The sequence below is a fragment of the Pectinophora gossypiella genome, chromosome 18 (genome assembly GCF_024362695.1).
Source record: "Pectinophora gossypiella chromosome 18, ilPecGoss1.1, whole genome shotgun sequence".
Lineage (NCBI taxonomy): Eukaryota > Metazoa > Arthropoda > Insecta > Lepidoptera > Gelechiidae > Pectinophora > Pectinophora gossypiella.
This window is the reverse complement of record NC_065421.1, coordinates 7,449,909-7,470,136: the sequence shown is the minus strand read 5'-3', so window position 1 is coordinate 7,470,136 and position 20,228 is coordinate 7,449,909. Positions and strand designations below refer to the sequence as shown.

Below are 20,228 nucleotides of genomic sequence, written 5' to 3'. Positions count from 1 at the left end.
TATTGTCTTGTCTTTATCCATAGGTCTTAATCTATGTTTGCCAAGTCGTGGTTTAACTAAAAAGCATATTTCCTCTAAAGATTATTGATTCTGCGGCAAATTAGACTGACTTAATACCACTTCAAACTACTAATCCTTTGAGCAACGTCGCGTCGACTTTAGTTCTCTGCCAAGCATAGCTTACTGAGCTGACTTAAGTACAAGTTACCACGCACAGACATAGTTTGTTAAAGATTCATACAAGGTTCACATCACAAATTTAAGAGCCACGCTCTTGTCGATGTAGCATTCTCTATGCTAGTTTTTTAGGGAAAAAATAGGGCAGTGTTTTCTCTTTTGTCTTCCGCCCACAAAACATAGGTATACATTACTATATATATTTTCTATTGTTGTTGGTGATGGAGTATACTCCATACACGATCCGATTGAAGACGTATTGTTAATGGCATCACCTGAGCCTCCCAAATGATAAAACGTACAAGGGTGTTAGTAACACCGTAACGAAAAAAATTAGATGATTGTACTAAACACGATGGTAGGTGCACTATTCCTTATCAAATATCTTATATCTAATATCTTTAAAGAAAACCAAGTTTATTCAGGTGTTGTGTTATGTTATCCTTAATGATCTAATTATCCTATCTCGAATGTTGTGAGTAAAAGTCACGGTGCCAAAATAATGCCTTATGAACTGTGTTTTTATGAGCAAAATATATCATATTTGGAAGTAATAAAATAGCCCCCGACTGTGTTCATACAAACAGAATCTCCCTACAATTTATAGGGTGTGGCAAGCCGAGTTCGCGTAAATCATAACGGGTATTTATAGCTGCTTAATCTTCAATTGATTCACTGAACCGAACCCATTGTTACAACCATGTCAAAACCTTATCGCTACCATTGTGTGACTGTGTTGCTATATTTAACTACAGACATAATCATAAATAGAGTTTTTAAAATTTATTTAAAGAACTTCATGTTCTTTTCAATATTCCAAAACCAACTTCAAAACTAGACAGATGCCTCAAAGTTTGTGCTGTACCAAACATACATCCAATCTTCACGGAATGCCAAAGCAAAGAGAACCAAAAATGAAATTTTGTCTGTCACTCCGTTATGGCTAAGCTAAAGCCTATCAGAGAGATTCGAAATTTAGGACGACACGCCAAACTGTGTAAAAGCACACAAATAGGATGTCACAGTGAATAGAAAAATCTACAAAAGACCCGAGCAAATTGAATACCCAATAAGAGCGATAAAGTTGAATTTCGTGCGTTCTGTAAAGGCTCTGACTGTAGGAATTTAGCAGGGGATTTTACTTTTATTTGGTTATGTATATGTAAAGATCAAAGACAATATTTTTAGCAGTGAGAACACGAATCTGTAGCGAAACGTGCTGGTTAAAAACATTACATAAGCCGTGGGCATCTACTACTGACTATAATTCCTATACATAACATAAATTGCCTAAACACGTCCCACAATAGGCTTGTTTCCAACTAGTCGAGTCAGTTACTTTTTACAAAACGTCGAAACGAAAAATTACTATAATATTAAAATGAAAAAGCATACTGTGACGTCATAGAAAAACGTGACAGAATGTCGCACTTATTAGTATGGATTTCTTGATTAAAATTTATAAATAAGTTTAATAGAGAAAAGAAACTCTTCTCTTTATTTAGTAATCATAATTTCATAATTTATCGTAAACCTAGTACATGACCCAACTGGCCATGGGCCAAACCTCAATCAACCAGAGGGGTAAATGTTATATATATGTGGGATCGTCGGGCGAGAATTAAACACGTTAGCACCTTTAACACTTTTTTTTATTGTTTTCTTCTTAATAAGCGCGCAGACATTACACTTTTTTAATTGAAAATATTAACAATTAACGCAGATCAAAAAATAACACCCTTCCACCTCGACTCTCACCCAACGTCTCTTTTTAAAAATCAGTCAGTCATCTCAATCCGTTCACACCGTTCATTTCAAGTCACTCATCCATCTTTTCTTTATTCGTCTTCGTTCAGAAATCAACATTCAGCCTCTTACTTATCTATACTGGTGCTAATTCCAGTACTTACATACCATCTAATTTTATTTTAAGTTATATTCGTCTTATCCGCCGAAAAGGAAAGGGACAGGTAATCGACTGGCATAAAATTTATGGATCACATGTCAATTTTAGGCAGAGAATTAAAAACCCCTCCCAAAATTTTGTATTGGGCAATAACCCGACAGAATTAAGTTGACAACACATGTTATACAGGGTGAATAGCAGCGGGATGCCTAGTTTATTCACCTGGGTTATTCATTTATTTTCAAATTAACAGTTGTTAATCATCCGTCCCTTTCCTTTTCGGCGGGTAAGAAAATGATGGGTATAACTTAAAATAAAATTAGGCGGTGTCTGCGGGAATTGGGCCAATGTGTATCTTATACGGCGCTGTTCGAGTCAACACTATGTGAAATACAGAGCTCACGTTTCATAATTTCTCTGCGGCTTTTAGTCGCATACATTGAACCTTACTCTAGCTCATAGATATTATGACGCTACTAGAAGTAACTACAATAAATTATTTAAATATTAAAAGCATTGAAAATTTGTTTACTAAAACCGAATAACATGTTATCAGAGTAAGTGTTTGAGACAAAATAAATATTAAGAATTCATACTTCTGAAAATGACAGTCATTCCAAGGATCGACATCCTCAAAAAGTATAAGTAATAGACATCAAAATGTTATACTTAAGTGACTTCTTCTTCTTCGACAGTTCACACGTCCGCTTTTCATCCCCAATGAACATGCCTGAAATTTAATATACTTACTATTTCAATTTGCATAAAAAGAATGCTTCAATTCAAATAAATGCAACTGCACAAAATTATCAATTCAATAGCGGTTTACCACTATTACCTGTGATGTGGAAACGCTCTAAATTTTGTAATGCGATAGTTTTCAAATAATTTCCATTTATACGGAAGCCAACCACCATTAATGGTGCTTAGTGGAATACGTTTAGTAGGTATCGTGGGTTGTGGCTACTGCGCCAAATGTGAAAGCTGGTTTATTATTTAGTACTGTAAATACGGCTTTTACAGTAAGTAGTAAGTATCGGCCTCCGTGGTCCAGTGGTTGAGCGTTGGGCTCATAATCCTTAGGTCCCGGGTTCGAATCCCGATGGGGACATATCACAAAAATCACCTTGTGATCCCTAGTTTGATTAGGACATTACAGGCTGGTCACCTGATTGTCCAAAAAGTAAGATGATGCTGCTTCAGAAGGCACGTTAAGCCGTTGGTCCCGGTTACTACTTACTGATGTAAGTAAGTAGTCGTTACATGAGCCATGTCAGGGGCGTTTGACGGCTCAATAATAACCCTGACACCAGGGTTGATGAGGTTGGTAATTCACCTCACAACCCACACGATAGAAGAAGAAGTAAGTAGTTATGTTTTTATCGTACATTTCATTCCGGACGTAAATTGAGAACAATTTTTTACCTGGATTGAAACTAGCGTGTCTATAGCGAGGTTTTAATTGGAGAAAATGACATCAGAATAACTTTGGAAAATTTTGCTGATGAGATTTTCGACAGCAAAACTGACAACATTAAACGTAGGCACCTACATCAACTATCTCCTACTACTTAAATATATATACATGTACAGCCTTTCATTGTACTGAACCCATGAAATTTAAAATAAAAATGTGTACCTACTTATACGAAATTGAGTACACCGATTTTCCATATCATAAAGCCCAGTTACAGGTAAAATGACCACAGCTTAGTGACTTTATTTAATTTAACGAAAATAACACAGCTTTAAATTCAAATTGTATTGTCACAATAAAACTCATTAGCAAAGTTTATTTGTTGAGGTGAAATCTCGAAATGAGTTCACGGCGATATTCTTGGACATTTCTGTTGAGTAAGTAACAGAAATAAACTGCACTTTGGAAACACTTCTAAAGCTTTATTATGGCTATATGACATGGTTGCACTGGAAATATGAGTTAGCGGGAGGTGCAGCGAAATACGCCGCCCGCCGCAACGTTTAATATCCCGCAGTTTGTTATAATATATAACTCGTTAAATTGTCACCCGACGCCATAAGTCAAGGGAAATTAGTGAGTTTAGCCGTGCACTTAATTTTCATTTCAACGCACGCACCTTGTGGAATAATTTCTTAGTAGATTTGAGTGATTTACGCGCCACGAATACGTTCAGGCGCCTGACAAAAACGTTAGATTTAATTATTTGTGTTGAATTTTGTTTTAGAGCACTCAAATTTATTAAGCGACAGGGGTGGGTACACATTGTTTTATTACTTTGTTCCATTGTTTTATTGTTTGTTAAGTTATAATAAGATATTTAACAAAAGACTTTAACGTTTGAAGATAAACAACGTATATTTAAATAAACAGTAAAAATGTTGCAGTTTTTAAGAAACGGAAGCGGTAAAGGAAAACATCGTGAGGAAACCCACATACCCTAGAAATGCGCTTCGGAGGTATGTTACCTAACGTGTATTAGGCTGGTTTTCCCTTCGCGGGTTGGAAAGTCAGACAGACAGTCGCTTGTGTAAAATAGCGGACCTGCCAAATCTTCAGGTTAGGTAAGCGGACCCTGTGAAAACGAGATAATGCTAGGAACATGATGCTGCAGTTTTTAAGAACATTTAAGGCCCTGTGCCATAGTTGTAGGTGGACGAGACATTCGACAAAATTATTGTATACAAAAATTTACTGTATCAAAGGTATATTATATTTTGAATTGAATTAAAAGTGAACTTTGTCACCAGCCCGACCGACCGCGCCTCGTAACTGCTCGCTACATGCCGGCAACGTGACGACGGAGGCGAGCTGGCTGCGCGTGCGCTGCGTGGCCGGCTACGACGGCGGACTGCCGCAGACCTTCGTGTTGGAGGCCTTGGACCCGGTCACCGGCAGGGCCCGGTTCAACAGCAGTGTTAATGAGACTGGTAAGTGTAGTATCCATCACTAATTTAAGAGCCACGCTCTTATCGTTGTAACATTCTACATGCTACTTTTTAGGGAAAAATAGGGTAGTGGTTTCCCTCTGGCCTTCCGCCCCGCAGTTCTTTGTCTGACGCGAGTGGGGGGATGGCGCCCAGAGTAGTTTATTTCAAAGCCGTACTAGGACTCCTGTCCTCCACCTCTGAATAGTACTGACAGTTACTGCTGCCCTCTGTCAAGTTCCAGGTTTCAGGTTAGTGTATTATTACGCAATGAAATATAACATAAACTTTTTCTCGTGCATAAATCTCAAATACAAAATGTTGTAATTGTAACGCTGATACTCTCAATTTGTTGATTTTTAAATGGATAGCTTTTTTGCCAATAATTGTAATCTCATTATGCTGTCGTTGTCCCAAATAAATAAGTGACATAACAGCATCACGCCTATATTGTCGACTCTGGGTTTGACTAACTATTTATTTATTTATTTAAACTTCTAGCAAAACATTGTCACATCAAAAATTCAAACATCCCATCAATATACCTGTTCTGCATTTCTTATATGTTTCATATTTTCTGTACCTTAAGTTCTTTGAGCTCTATAAAGTATATATTTTGTAACTTATCCCACTAACTCCTCTTATTACTAAAAATCTAATCTAATCTAGCCTACAAGATCCCACTGCTGGGCAAAGGCCTCCCATTCCTCTTTCCATTTTTTGCGGTCCTGTGCGTACTCCGGCCAGTCCCTCCGGCAAGCGTCCAAGTGTTACGCCATCTCTTTCTTTCTTTAAATCTCAAATGGGATTGGGCCGAACATGTTTTTCGCATACATCCTGAGCGGTGGGCACGGATCGTCACGCATTGGGTGCCTCATGACGGGTACAGGCGTCGTGGTAGTAGACTCCTTATATAAGAAGATAAATTAAAACACATCATACCGCGTTAAAATCAGGGATCCGTGATCATGGCACTTGCATCAATGTTGTAATATCGGAAGTCTCATATCCCTGATTTTAACGCGGTAAAAACCCGGTATTATGAGTTTTAATTATGATAATAACCGCGTAAACCTCAAATCTTCTTCTTCTATCGTGTGGGTTGTAAGGTGAATTACCAACTTCATTAACCCTGGTGTCAGGGTTACTATTACCCCAAATAATGATAAATTAGTAATTTTACTCGAAAAGTGAAACAATAAATTAATTTTAAAATATCTCAAAAAGCTTATGAATTAAGACATCAAGCACAGAAAACTTCTTATTAGGTAGGAGCGTAGCTATAATATGAGCATATCTCCATATAAGGTTTTAACGTGGTTAGAGCTGTTTTGAATAGGAAACCCGAGCTGTATAATTGATGTTCTCGTATGCAAAGGCGCTGCGAGATCTCTCTCACAGTTAATACTTAGTTGACCCAGTACCTGCGAGTTAAAGCGATACACAAATATTTTTTCGTCTAAAAATCCTCTGTAGGTACTCTTTTGCGGTCTATCAATGCAGACGCGACAAAATAGAATGCATGTAACGTATATATAGACAACTGTAGCAGATAACTTGTTCATTTTAGGTATTTACCTATTTGAATTCAATAGTATATAAATAGGTGTTAGATATAATCGTATGCCATAGTAAGTAAACACAGAACAGATTTTCATACGACCACGGCATATCTTCTGAACATCGCTCTATCTAATACCTACCAACTGAATTCAAATAGTTACGTAAGTATATAAAATAAACAACTTTTCTACTTATAAGATAAGTATACATATATTTTTTTTTTTGTAGGGAAGTTTTAAACTTGTTATCCGTGTAGGTTAAAAATAAATTAGGATTCATATTAAAATGTAACTATACACACGAGCATAATGCAGCAGTTGTCCTCGGGTTTCATACCAACCTAAACGCACCTAGGTACTTACCTATAAGTTGCTTTAGTCAACTGTGCAACTTGATCCTCGCTAACAGAACTACTGCTCCTACATATGGGCCTTAATCTGTTAAGCGTATTTCATGATATGCTTCGAGCATGCTCATGCGCTTAGATTCAGTTTGAGCGGAATGGAAACCAACACCTATTGATTGGAGTGCCGTCTTCAAATTAAAATCGTTTATTTCGGATATTTTTTATATCCATTATTATCACTTATTTAAGAGCCACTCTCTTGTCGGTGTAGCATTCTTCATGCTACTTTTTAGGGAAAAGTAGGGCAGTGGTTTCCCTCTTGCCTTCCGCCTCGCAGTACTCTGTCTGACGCGAGTGAGATGGCGCCCAGAGTAGTCTATTTCAAAGCCGTACTAGTACTCCTGTTCTCTACTTTTAAATACTACTGACAGTTACTGCTGCCCTCTGTCAGGTTCCAGGTTACAGTCCCTGTAAATCGCCTCTTCCGTCTTGCATTGCCGTACCGGCATCCATAGTTGTTAGTAAATAATTGCAGTTAATAAACGTCATATTAGTAACATAAAATGACGTTTAGTATCTGCATTTTTAGGTGCAAAAAATATTAAAAACGTAGTTCCTGAAATGTAAACGAAGCCTTAGAGATGATTCGTAATAATCATGTATTACCCAAATATGAATTCGAAATTCTTTTCGAAAACAATTCGAAATTCTTTTCGAAAACAATTCGAAATTTCGAATTAAGAATTAAGAATTGTTTTCGAATTCATATTTGGGTAATGCATGATTATTACGTGCCAAGCGATGCAGAAAAACCGTGAGGAAACTCACTTTCCCAAGAAATGCGTGTCGGAGGTATATACGTATAAGACCCTTATCATTGAATCTTACACTGAAAAATTGGTTGGTTTTTGTATTCAAAACAATAGTGACTACACAACCGTGTATACTAGTAATTTTATAATTTTAAGTACACACGGTTGTAATATTTTGTAATATTCATCATAAAGTTTATTATTTCTTATGTACACAGTTTTGTTACTAGTTGTAAACAATGGGATAATAGTGTTCGTATTGTAGGGTAATCATGTGTTCCTAGTATAGACTATGGAACACCGAAAAGCAGTAAATCCATTTTTTTTTAAATAACAAAATTAGCCCAATTGGTAGAACGCTTGCCTCTCACTTTGAGGTCGCAGGTTCGAATCCAGCGCAGGTCTAAATCACAAATCGCAGGTCAGAGAATCATTTCTTTTTTGTATATCAATTACAACCTATACTATTGTTTTTTTCTTTCGCTGCAGTTATTTGTAATAAATAAATTATTATTATTATATTATTTGATATCAACTCAGAATAATGAGCTGAATCATCCTCGTCAGTATTTGTTAGGATGTCACTTACACCCCATACAAGTACTTACAGGTAGCCATACAAGTACATATAAACACCGTAAAGAATACTGAGGGGAATGATTCAGACCATGATTCTGAGTTTATAACAAGTGGAATTCATGATATTTTTTGTTTTCTTAAATTATTTGCAGTTATATACTTTTGCGACGGAAAATAAATTACGCTTGATATCAACTCAAAATCATAGTCTGAATCACCTATCAGTTTTCGTTACGGTGTCACTAACACCCTGTATAGGTAGTTTACACTCACATTGGTGCTAATTCCTGTACACACATATAATTATATTTTTTCTTTCATCAACCCTGGTGTCACGGTGTTTATTGAGCCACCAAAGGCCCTGTAGGCTCATGGAACGCTAACATAAGTAATTAGTATCTGAGACCAACGGCATAACGTTAAAAAGGAGCTACTTTGTTTTAAGTTTACGCGGTTATTATCATAATTAAAACACATAATAACGGGTTGACTGATGTGATTGGAGTGGAGTAGGTAGATCCATAATTTCTCATCAGTCATCCCGTGATCATGGCACTTGCAACAATGTCGAAATATCAGGAGTCTCATATCCCTACTTTAAACGCGGTAAGAACCCGTTATTATGTGTTTTAAGGAGCTACATTGTGGGTTATGACAACTTGTTAGGTCAACAGTGACGAAGACTTGAAAACATATTGTTTTGTCCAGATGGCCTGGTGACCTTCAGACTGGACCTGACGCAAGTGTCTTCTCCCAACGATGTGGAAGGCGCCACCTTCAACCTCTTGATCTACGCGAGGAACTTGAAGGGGGAGTCCGAGAAGACATTACTTGAGAATATTGCCTTCAATGATGCTGCCAGGAGAACCGGTATGTTTTACCTTTGTAGATAATTGTGCTAATAAAATATCTTACCTACTTCAATGTAGCGGGGAGGTCCCATTATATCATTATAATAGGTATAGTATGGAATGGAATTCTATAGTCTCTGCTTACCCCGGTAGGAAATAGGCGTGAGTTTATGTATGTATGTATGTATAGTTATATCTATAGATATCCTCTTTGCGCCTAGCACCTTCGTCTTCACTTGTCTCAATATTAAAATCAGCTTTTTCACGTAAATACATACACATACATAACACGCCTATTTCCCATTACGGTAGACAGAGACTATGGAATTCCACTTACTGCGATCCTGATACACTATTTTCTCTTCTTCCACTCTCATCAAAGACTTCATGCATGCTCGCCGGTTTAGAATTCTTGACCTAGCCTTTCTTAAAAATATCCTGGATCTGTATAAACCTAAATAAACAGAATAATTGTTTTAGGAAGGTTATTTACCAAGAATTAAAAGGCAAACTGTGTGAAACTGAGTATTAGTATACTGTAACCAAGCTCATTATTGCATTATATTAAAGCTATAGAAATACAGGTTTAGAGAAAGCTTGGTGAGATGGGGGTACTTAGCTCATCTTGCAATGGATGTACCTCTGACTACCCCAATTGGGATATAGCTTATGTAGCTGTTATGTTTAAGTAAGTAACTTTCGAGTTCAAATCTTTTCAATTTACATCCTCGTCTCTGTAATTGCTAGAACTAATAAATCCGTCAAAGTATTATCTTTGTTTTAACCTCTGTAAATATTTACTCTCAAAAACAATTATGAAACTCCCAAACTCAAGATTACCACTGTCAGATAACAATCCTTTTGAAAATAAGTCAATGTTTGCAGGTCTCGCTTGCAACCCAAATTATCAATGGGTAAACTTCAGAGTTCATTGTAATGGAGATAGTGATATTGGCCAGAAAGCCAAGTTTCTATTAGTTTCATTAGTTACTTCCAATTCAAACTGAGGGCTAGTCAAATTAGTTCGTGCTATTTAAAGACATATAAACCTCTGACATATACGTTTATAGCAATAAACTTATTAGTTTTTTACTCAAGTACTTGATACTGTAGATTATGTTATATCGTTAGGGAAGTGGGTTTCGGAATTGGAAGGAAACCCACTAAGTCCAAGAAGAATCAAATCGCAGTACAACGCTTACACAGAGCCACGTTCAACTCCGATAGTGTCACTTCACTTTATTTCGCACTTGACGCGACACTTGAACACTACGCAAAACACTGCACTAACACTATTTAAAACACTTTTACCTCACTTTCATTATTGCTACTTTCACTTTACCACTTCTTCTTCCTGCTTCGATTGCTTTAAAAACTGAACGGGCTCTCCAACAGCAATTTCTTCTCGACTTTTTCTGACTCTACTTCCTCTTCGCGCTCCTTTTATACCCTATGGTCACATCAGGTAGAACCTCCATGACTATTCCAGTACAGAAAGATAAGGACGCTGATATGCGTCAGAAAAGGATGCCGCTAAGCGAAAAAGAGAATTTTATGTCAACATTCGTGAACTCTCTAGTTACAAAGTTTGGCTGAGAAGTTTGGTATGTTTGTTGTGAAAGATGTGCCGTTGTCAATCCATCACAATATTAAAAAAAGGTCTACATACCCATAAATTTAATAATTTACCATTATACTGAGTGAATAAAAATGTAAAGAATTCTCCAAAGAAATAAGAAATTATAATTTCGCTTCGCTAAAAGAACCTCGATTTAAATATTTGTCCATTTGAATTTCTAAACAATTTTTATATTATGCAATTTTTCCCCTTTTTCCTTATCCTATACTTATAATGGTATTACTCGAGAAATATTTTACGTAATAGCGATAAGCTAAATAATAATTATACCGGCCTTTTGAAAAGCTTTTTTGTAAAATTTTGCTCTATTTATTAGAACGTTGTTTTCTTTTATATTGGTATTATTATATATTAGGTAAATTCTTCACTCAACTTCCTGAACCAGAAAGACTTCCTGACGTGTTAACAACTTTACATTATATATGTCGTATATATAAATTAGAATGGAGGGAGAAGGTAGGTAGGAAATTTATACCGAGCAAGGTGGTCTAACTGAACTCTATTCTTTATCGTATGATTTTCCATCTTCAATGTGGGCGTTAGAAGACAATAATGGCCATCATTAGTATCACAATCATTTTATTTACTTCCACATAGTTTTTGTATCACGATTAGATACAGTTACAGCATAAGGTCCACACTCGCGGCAACGGCACGGTATTCGTAACGGTTACACAGTCTCTCGTAATCTAGTGCACCTCAGGACGTTAGCGAGAAGGGGCCCTCCATCACCCATGGTTCCTATATTCGGACCGAATCATCGGGACATGTGAACGTACTTGCTAGGTGCTCTTTTCCGATCACACTTTCTTGACGTTCCTACAAGTTATAGGTGAGCGACTTTAGCACTCCACTCTCCGATCGGAATTATTCGACACCACCGACTAGAACGGCAGTGCACGTCCGCTCGACACGATGACTCTGTAGTGACTGCCCGACTTCACCCAGCTCTGGCCGTACGCCACCTGTCGTCGGAGCGTTGCAACTTCATTTCCGATTTGATCAATTTCTCTTCTTAATTCATAACTAACTCCGACATATACATATACATACATACATAAACTCATGCCTGTTTCCCACCGGGGTAAGCACGGAAAACATTTTTAGCGTCAAATAGATCAAATGCACAAATCAGTTTTTCAGTTACTTAATCTTCTCGACATTTCTTTTAAACTAATTTATCCAAAACCTTCAGTTATACCATGACAATGATATCTAACCTTAATCCTTTGAAACAGATGGCAAAGGATCAATGGGAGGCGTAACATTAGGTGTGATGGTGGCAACAGCACTGGCCGCAACGGTAGCAGCTGGCGGCATAGCGCTGGCGGCGCTGTGTGCCCGGCGCAGGCGCACGCAGCCACCTCACAAACACCCCCCGGGTGACATGCTAGAGCTGAGTGATGGCGGGAGACGGTACGTCGTCGCGTACACCATCAAACCCTCCCCGGATCTGAAGACGCCGGATCCTCAGCCGGACATTTTGAATGCGCCAGGTAAGAATCAGTTAGTCTCATCATCGTCAATTTAAGAGACTTGACTTCCCTATAAGACACGACGTTAACCTTTTCTTTAATCTGTTCCATGTAAGCTCTTCTTGGTCTTCCCCTTCCTCTCTTTCCTTCTAGCTTTCCTTCTATGATGTTTTTAATAAATTCGTCGTGTCTTAATATTAGGTGTCCAATCATCTTGCCTCTTCTGTCCTCAATAATTCTCAGTATCAGTAGTTAGTCTATACGCTCCTATTGTAATTTTGAATTTCTTTTATAATCGTATCGTATTCGCCTAATTAATCCAAATTACTTACTAACTTACCCTGAGGTTATTAAGAGAAATAACTTTTTATTTCAAAGTAACAATTCGTACATATTTCAAACCGAATGAGCTATGATAATAACTACCGATATGTACACAGATGGCGATAATCAAACTGTACAACCGATAGCAGATGAGGCGGATGAATGGCCTAGCATACAAGAAGTCAGAGGTAAGATGGTCTTCTTGACGTTGCATTCTTACTTTAATGTCTCATCTTGTATGTATACTGAAGCTATGTGCTTCTTCATAGGAGACTGGAGTCAGACTGGAGCAGTGTTCTCAGCAGAAGACTTGGCTTTACTTGACTCTGCGGGAAGACCACAGGTAAACTTAAAAGAGTCAATCACCAATTATTATTTTTTGGTTTATATTCTGTTTGTGTTTTTTTTTGTGTTTTGGGAGAAGAAATGCTCTTCCTCATATTTAGCGTGTACCTCTGCCCGACTTAACAGACTAAAACCCTACCCTTTTCACAAACATGGCGTCCGTGCCTTTGTTTGTCGACATTTTTTGACATTGTTTGTTTTTCTTATATTGAATCCTATAGGTATTATTTCTGTCAAATCTTGAAAGAACTTCAAAGACATTTTTGGTCCCGCAGCTCTCACCGTGTGATATGGTACCTAGCAGTAGACAAGAAGATGTCCTGAACCAGAACTTGGCACATACAATGAACTTTAGACCAAGTTATCCTGTCACTAGCAGCCCAACTTTGGGGAGCCCAAACTTTGTGTGCCCAAACGGCAACGTGAGTTCCCCTCTTGGCAGCCAAAACCTGACCCTCACAGGGCCAACTTTAAGTTCTGGAAGTCTAGCAACTTCAACTCTGCATAGGACCAAAGGGAAAGGCAACGCGAGAAGAAGAGAACACGTTTTAGCTGAAAATTTGCCCGGACCTGAAAGTTGTGTATAGAGTGGTGAGACCCGATGAAGTGATATCAGTTATTTTGAATAAGTGCTTTTCAGATCTTGTATGCGTTTTGTTAGAGTATGTGATGAAGTAAGACATCTTGTGTAATTATTGGCAACTTACATTTATTATTTTAAATGATGTCACAATGTTCAAATACGACAAACGAATATTTCTTACTGCTAGCAAATTTGGTTATATTTGACTATTCATAAATTATTGTAGGCGTTTATTTGCCAAATATTCCATTGTTTGATAAGACAATATATATTGTAAATAAATGTAGACACTAAGTAAACCGTGTTTACCTAAATAAACATTTACAGTGAATTGAAGACTTAGAGTTTGAACTATTATTAGTTGATCTATGTAAAGAGCCCTCCTAAAATACACAAACACATATAATGTGTTGCTCAAAAGCGAAATTAGGCATGGTTTACGTTAAGTAATTAATTATTTTTGATTGTTGAAAAGTTAAAAAATGCAACATGATAACGAAAGGTATTTCTGGGGAATGCCCCAAGGCAAAAGTAGCAAATGATGACAAAAACGTCAGTGTGATCGATTGAAATAATGCTTTGTTTGTTTGAACTTGGCTAAGGCCCCTGATACTATTTACTAGTATTACTATTATTAGTATTGTTTTTAGTAGTGGTTTTATTTTGCGTTCTAAACTTGAAATAAGAATATGTATTTTTACAGCACTAGCTCCTGTAAAACATTGACCTTTGTTTTCTTTGAAAAATCGACAGTTTTATACACGAAATTCGTAACGTTAAAAAAATATTTTATAAATTATATTATTGCAGTGCGCCTTTAAAATACGATGTCGATGATACTCGTACATCGTGACTACCTAACTGTGCAGCATACTATAAAAATAAACAGGAGACAGAGTGGAACCGAGTTTAAAGTCGTTCATTTGTTTCGATCAGAAATATCTTTCATTAGCTAATATATCATGTTGCATATTTTTAAGTTTGACTAGTTTTAGTGCAAGGCAGAATAATAAGTACATTCTGAGTGTATAACTATTAATGTATATAATGGTATCTGTACCCTTCCTGCCACTGTACTCAAGTACTATTAGATAATTTAGCTAAATAAATAAACGACTTACTGGCCTATGACTACAATGAACGAAGACTATTTTGTAAATAAGTACATATTTCTACTTATTTTAAACGAATCGGTTGTGTGGCTGTAAATATTATAGAAAAGTAGATTACTATAGAGAAATGCTTTTATTATCTTATTGTTTTGTATCTACCGATAGGGGTGGTCGTGAACTATAATGAGCAAGATCAAAATTTCTGGCGGCATATTTCCATTTATTACTAATTTATGTGAATATCGATCGTCGTGGAGATCCTTGGGGGAGGCCTATACCCAGCAGTGGGCGTCGTACGGCTGATGATGATGATGATAATGAATACGAGCTTTATACCATAATCACAAATTGAAGACTATTAAATATTAGTTATAATATCATTTGTTTATTATTTTAAGAGTTGTACCTGTCATTTTCTTATCCGACGAAAAGGAAAGGGACGGATGATTGACAACTAATAATTTTAAAATGAATGAAAACCCGGGCGAAATAGGCATCGCGCTCATATACAACCCGTTTAACGTGTGCTGTCAACCTAATTCTGTCGTATTATTGGCCAATATAAAATTTTAGAAAGGTTTTTAAATTTCTGCCTAAAATTGATGTGTGCTCCATAAATTTATGTGTGTCGATTACCCGTCCCTTTCCTTTACAGTGGATAAGAAAATGACAGGTATAACTTAAAATAAAATTAGATGGTATATTGTACAGGAATCAGCACCAGTGTTTCTATCAAGCAGAAGACATAATGGTTAACTTATGACAGGCGAATGGGAAACTCTTTCAGCGGTCTTGGTCTTGATTTATGTGCACGGCCACCCTAAGAATATATATATATATATATTTGTATAAATATACGGTAAATATATATGTAGTGCCATTCAATGAGGTAATGTTCTAAATGTTTCCTTTTTGTTGATTCTATTGTATAGAGTTTAAATTTGAAAACTGATTTATAATTTATATAAAAATTACGCTGAAACTGTTGTAGATGTAACGATTCTCAGTGGTCCTAACGATGTAAGACAATTTTATATTTAATAAATAAATAATGATTTATATAAATACCGTCTTTTATTTATTCACTTTATTGTGATAAAGCTATTGCTAAAGCAATGAGAAATAATAACTCATATTTTTGCTACAAAAATATTGGAAGCAACATTGTTATTAATTACTTTAAAGTTATTATGATAACATATATTTGCACTTAAAGTCGAAAGTAAGATTTATTAACATTAACATACGTACACTGCAAAGACCCATTTATTTTTAGTTACTTGATAAAAAAAATAATGATTATTAAACACTCGTATAATTGTTTGACCTACTTTTAAACTCAACTCCAATAGTTCTAAATGATGACAAATCTGTGATAAATATTTTAGAAAACGTTTAATTATTAAAACACATAATAACGGGTTCCCGGGTTCGGGGTAACGGGTAACGGGAATATCGAGAGTCTCATATCCCTGCTTTAAACGCGGTAAGAACCCGTTATTATGTGTTTTTCGATTTTTTTTATATTAAAAGATTTAAGTGCGTTTGACCACGATCCAGCCTGGTATTAAGCAGCGATGTGGTTTAAGGTGGAGCATGCAAACTTAAATAGTGCCTATTCACTCTTACCTTAAAAATTCTCAAATTATATGTATCGGAGAACAATAATAATGGGGCGGAAAGGTTCTGGAGTGGCGACCACGTGTCGGACGACGCTCAATGGGTAGGCCCGCTACAAGGTGGACCGACGATCTGGTGAAGGTCGCGGGAAGCCGCTGGATGCGGGCAGCGCAGGCCGATCGTCGTGGAGATCCTTGGGGGAGGCCTATGCCCAGCAGTGGGCGTCATACGGCTGATGATGATGGAGAACAATAACGCAGGGTTGATGAAGTTGGTGCTCCACCTCACAACCCACACGATAGAAGAAGAAGAATGTACGAAGAGAAAATTCCGTTCTTTAGCAGTTCGCATAATAAAGGAGGAAGCGAACCTAGCGGTTCGAAGGGAAGGAATTCCGACCACATATGCGCCATGTTGCGCGTTGGTGGCAAGGTGCAGGTTGAATCAGTTCGTGCAATTTCTGATCCCACTAACTATTGTACCATTAGTTACAAATATTTACTGTGGGTACTACATATTAAAACCGAAATTCGCAGGTACAGTATCATGTTTTTAGTACGTTTTTATTATTACATATATTAAAAATAAATAGCTTAGAGTTATTTCGGTCTCACCCATGCATTTCAAAAATCCGCTCACCACTGTCCCTTGATATGGAAAGAACTTTTTTTATTACCATACAAATATTCTAATTCTTATTCAGTAATACAGTTTTGAGGTTTATATCCTGCAGCTCTATTTGAACGTCTCTCCATTTAATTTACCTCAGTTCAGTCTTTTCGCTTAATTTCAAGGTCAGAGTCCGATGTCTTCTCAGAAAAGACTAGTCTAACAAATTGTCTGTCAAACTGAAGGTTGCTCACAGTATAGCTAATTAGACGCGAGCTGAATATTCATAAATAATTGAACCTAATTAAATCTCCGTGAGAAAAACGACCTCAGAAACTTAATTTCTAAATCAAGGTTTCTTGTGTGAAAATGTATTCTGTCGGGAAATTGCATGCTTCAGTTGCTTGGTGTTGTAGAGCCGTGGTAGCGCAGTTGGTAGAACGCTTGCCTCTCATTTTGAGGTCGCAGGTTTGACCCCAGCACAGGCCGAAAGGCGCTTATCCACTACGGTCTATGAATCATTTTAAATACAATCCTTCCAGACGACGCTCAGAGCCGAGGTTCGCGCCCAACTGGGCACCCTCAAATCCTCAGTGCTCCCCTTTAGTGCAGCCAAATCTAACGTCATAGAAAATCTACAATATGTCACATCAAAAAAACGTGCTAAAGTCAATTAACTCGAAAACTTACAATCCTTCCAGAAGGATTCTTCTAAGCCGCAATTTTGCAGTTGGCAGCCAGTTCAAATACAGTCTGACTATTGTAGTCCTAAGAAAACATAACATAAGCTCTCAACTATATCCCAATTGTGATTATCAGAGGTACATCCATCGCAAGATGAACTAAGTTCGCAAGCCTCACCAGCTTTCTGTTAGACCAACTTGATAGGTGGTGAACCGTATCACTGTCGTTACCTAATGGAAATGGTCTAGGCAAACATTTTTGTGTTTTACATAAAAGTCAGTCTAGACCGTTTTTAACATTTCATAAAGGCCACAGAGACAAACTTTATATTCTATAACAAACATAACATAACAAATACTTTATTGCACAAACAGGAAAAAACAAAATACAAAACAAAAGAGAAATAGAATTAGTACAATAGGCGGCCTTATTGCTAAGTAGCATAATAATTCTATGTTAGCACAAGTCTCTCAAATTATTTGTAGTCGTCGTAATAAGGAGTGATATTAAATTATATTGAATATTCATGAATTTCGTCTGGAAAATCTTCGTACATGTCTCGAGATAAAAGCGAATACCTTTATACAGTTACCTGTATGAAAAACAATATACGTCTGTATCTAATACAAATTGTAAGAAGATAACTTGCACCCATGCATCGCTCGCGACGCTATAACGTACGATGTCTATCTACACGGTAGAATGCGCGTTATTTGCGATTCGAGCGCGAAATTATAACCCATGCAGCAGCGGGTGCGATGGATAAACCTGGCAACATTAAGCCATATTAAAAATCCGCATAACAAGCTCACGACTACATCCCAATAGGGGTAGTCAGAGGTACATCTGCCTCACCAAGCTTAGAGCTGTCAGACCAACGTGGTGAGCCTTATCGCCGTCTATAATGGTCCAGGCAACTGTGTGGAGCAAGTCCGCAGTGAGCCACAGGGCTACAGCAACTAAAAACGTATTCAAAATTAAGAAACAAAACAACAACAAAATATTTAGTGGGATCTCCAGAAACCATTAAAAAAATCAAATCAAGATTTGACCATTGTTCCATACTATAATCCTACCACTACATCGCTATACTTCGCGATAGTTCGTCAGGGTAACCATTGTTTGCCCGCCTTAGTTCCGGAGATAGCACAAGTCTATCGACTATATATTGCAGTTGTGCGAGTACTGTACAGCTTCTGTGGTGCATTCACAAGCGAGCAACCGTATATTCCGCACCACTGCACTTCGAACTTCGGCACATTCAATTGGTGTACTATACAATGATCTGAAAGCATGAACGCGATAGGTAGAACCTCAATGAATGATGGCGAGTTCTTTATCAGTATCACTACTCAGGGTTCAGAGTTATTATTTGTTCACCTCTTTCAAGAATCGATGTGCCTTCAACATCATCACAAATTTAAGAGCCACGCTCTTGTTGGTGTAGCATTCCCCATTCTTGTCTATCAAAGACCAATTCCTTCACCTCCTTACAAGACACGACGTTCGCGTTCTCTTTAATCCGTTCCATGTAAGCTCTTCTTGGTCTTCACATTCCTCTCTTTCCTTGTAGCTTCCCTTGTATGATGTTTTTAATAAATTCGTCGTGTCTTATTCTTGTTTCCCAAAAAACAAATTCGATGTCTAATCCTTTGTAAAAAACGATTATGTGAAAACGAGTCACTTAAATCGTAGTATCGTGAGTTCGAACTGAATTTGACTTTATGACGTTGAATGCAGACTTGGATCATATATAATAATTGATGTCGCGTGGTTCTTCTTCTATCATGTGAGTTGTGAGGTGGATTACCAACCTCAGCAACCCTGGTGTCAGAGTTATTATTGAGCCGCCAAAGGCCCCTGACATGGCTCATGTAACGATTACTCACTTACATCAGTAAGTAGTAACTGGGACCAACAGCTTAACGTGTCTTCCAAAGCACGGATCATCTTACTTTCAAACAATCAGGTGAACAACCTGTAATGTCCTAACCAAACTAGGGATCACAAAGTGAATTTTGTGATATGTCCCCACCGGAATTCGAACCAGGGACCTCCGGATCGTGAGCCCAACGCTCAACCACTGGATCACAGAGGACGTCGCGTGGTTTCCAGGATAGACTCGCCTCTCTGGCGAGGATGCGTATATATTTATTTATTTACATTTATACACTTCTGGCTACCCCTCCGATGATATTAAACGCAATGCTGTTATGTTATTTAATTTGTAAAAAATATTCTAAGTAATGGCGAATGAATTAGGTTTTAATTCTCTGATTTGATGATTCATTCTTATAAGGAGTATAATCTTAATTAAGACAATTATGAAAACGTAAAGTGTTTGGGTATTATACATGCGTAACATTTTAATAAGTGGGTAGATACCTATACTATAATAACTCGCAACTAACGAGCGGGGTAAAAGTGACATCATAGTGGTATCGGCGCCATATTGGCTCATCCACGCGATTGATATGGACAATTTATAAAATTCGTTTGCGGTGTTTTTCGTGCATAGTTTGGAAAAATATTTGTTTAGTTTTGTGTGTATGTTAACACGTTCACTGTGTAACTAAAAATTTGATATCTACACGAGCAAAGTTATTTTTCGATAAACACATTGAAATTTACATAGACACACTAGGATAAAACAAAATGTGCCCCACATATGGGCCATGCACGTATGAGTTTAAAATTTA

General features: G+C 37.2%; 1 protein-coding gene across 1 annotated transcript in view; it reads left to right on the top strand.

Annotated features, from left to right (window-relative positions):
• Positions 1 to 15,517, top strand: part of LOC126374782 (hemicentin-1-like) — a 113,670-nt gene extending 98,153 nt beyond the window's left edge. Inside the window, exons 13-18 of the mRNA XM_050021495.1 lie at positions 4,811 to 4,990; positions 8,996 to 9,157; positions 12,016 to 12,273; positions 12,693 to 12,764; positions 12,846 to 12,919; positions 13,197 to 15,517. Coding sequence (XP_049877452.1) covers positions 4,811 to 4,990; positions 8,996 to 9,157; positions 12,016 to 12,273; positions 12,693 to 12,764; positions 12,846 to 12,919; positions 13,197 to 13,508 — 1,058 coding nt within the window. The 3' untranslated portion in view covers positions 13,509 to 15,517. The remainder of the gene's footprint in view (positions 1 to 4,810; positions 4,991 to 8,995; positions 9,158 to 12,015; positions 12,274 to 12,692; positions 12,765 to 12,845; positions 12,920 to 13,196) is intronic.
• Positions 15,518 to 20,228: the final 4,711 nt, after the last annotated feature.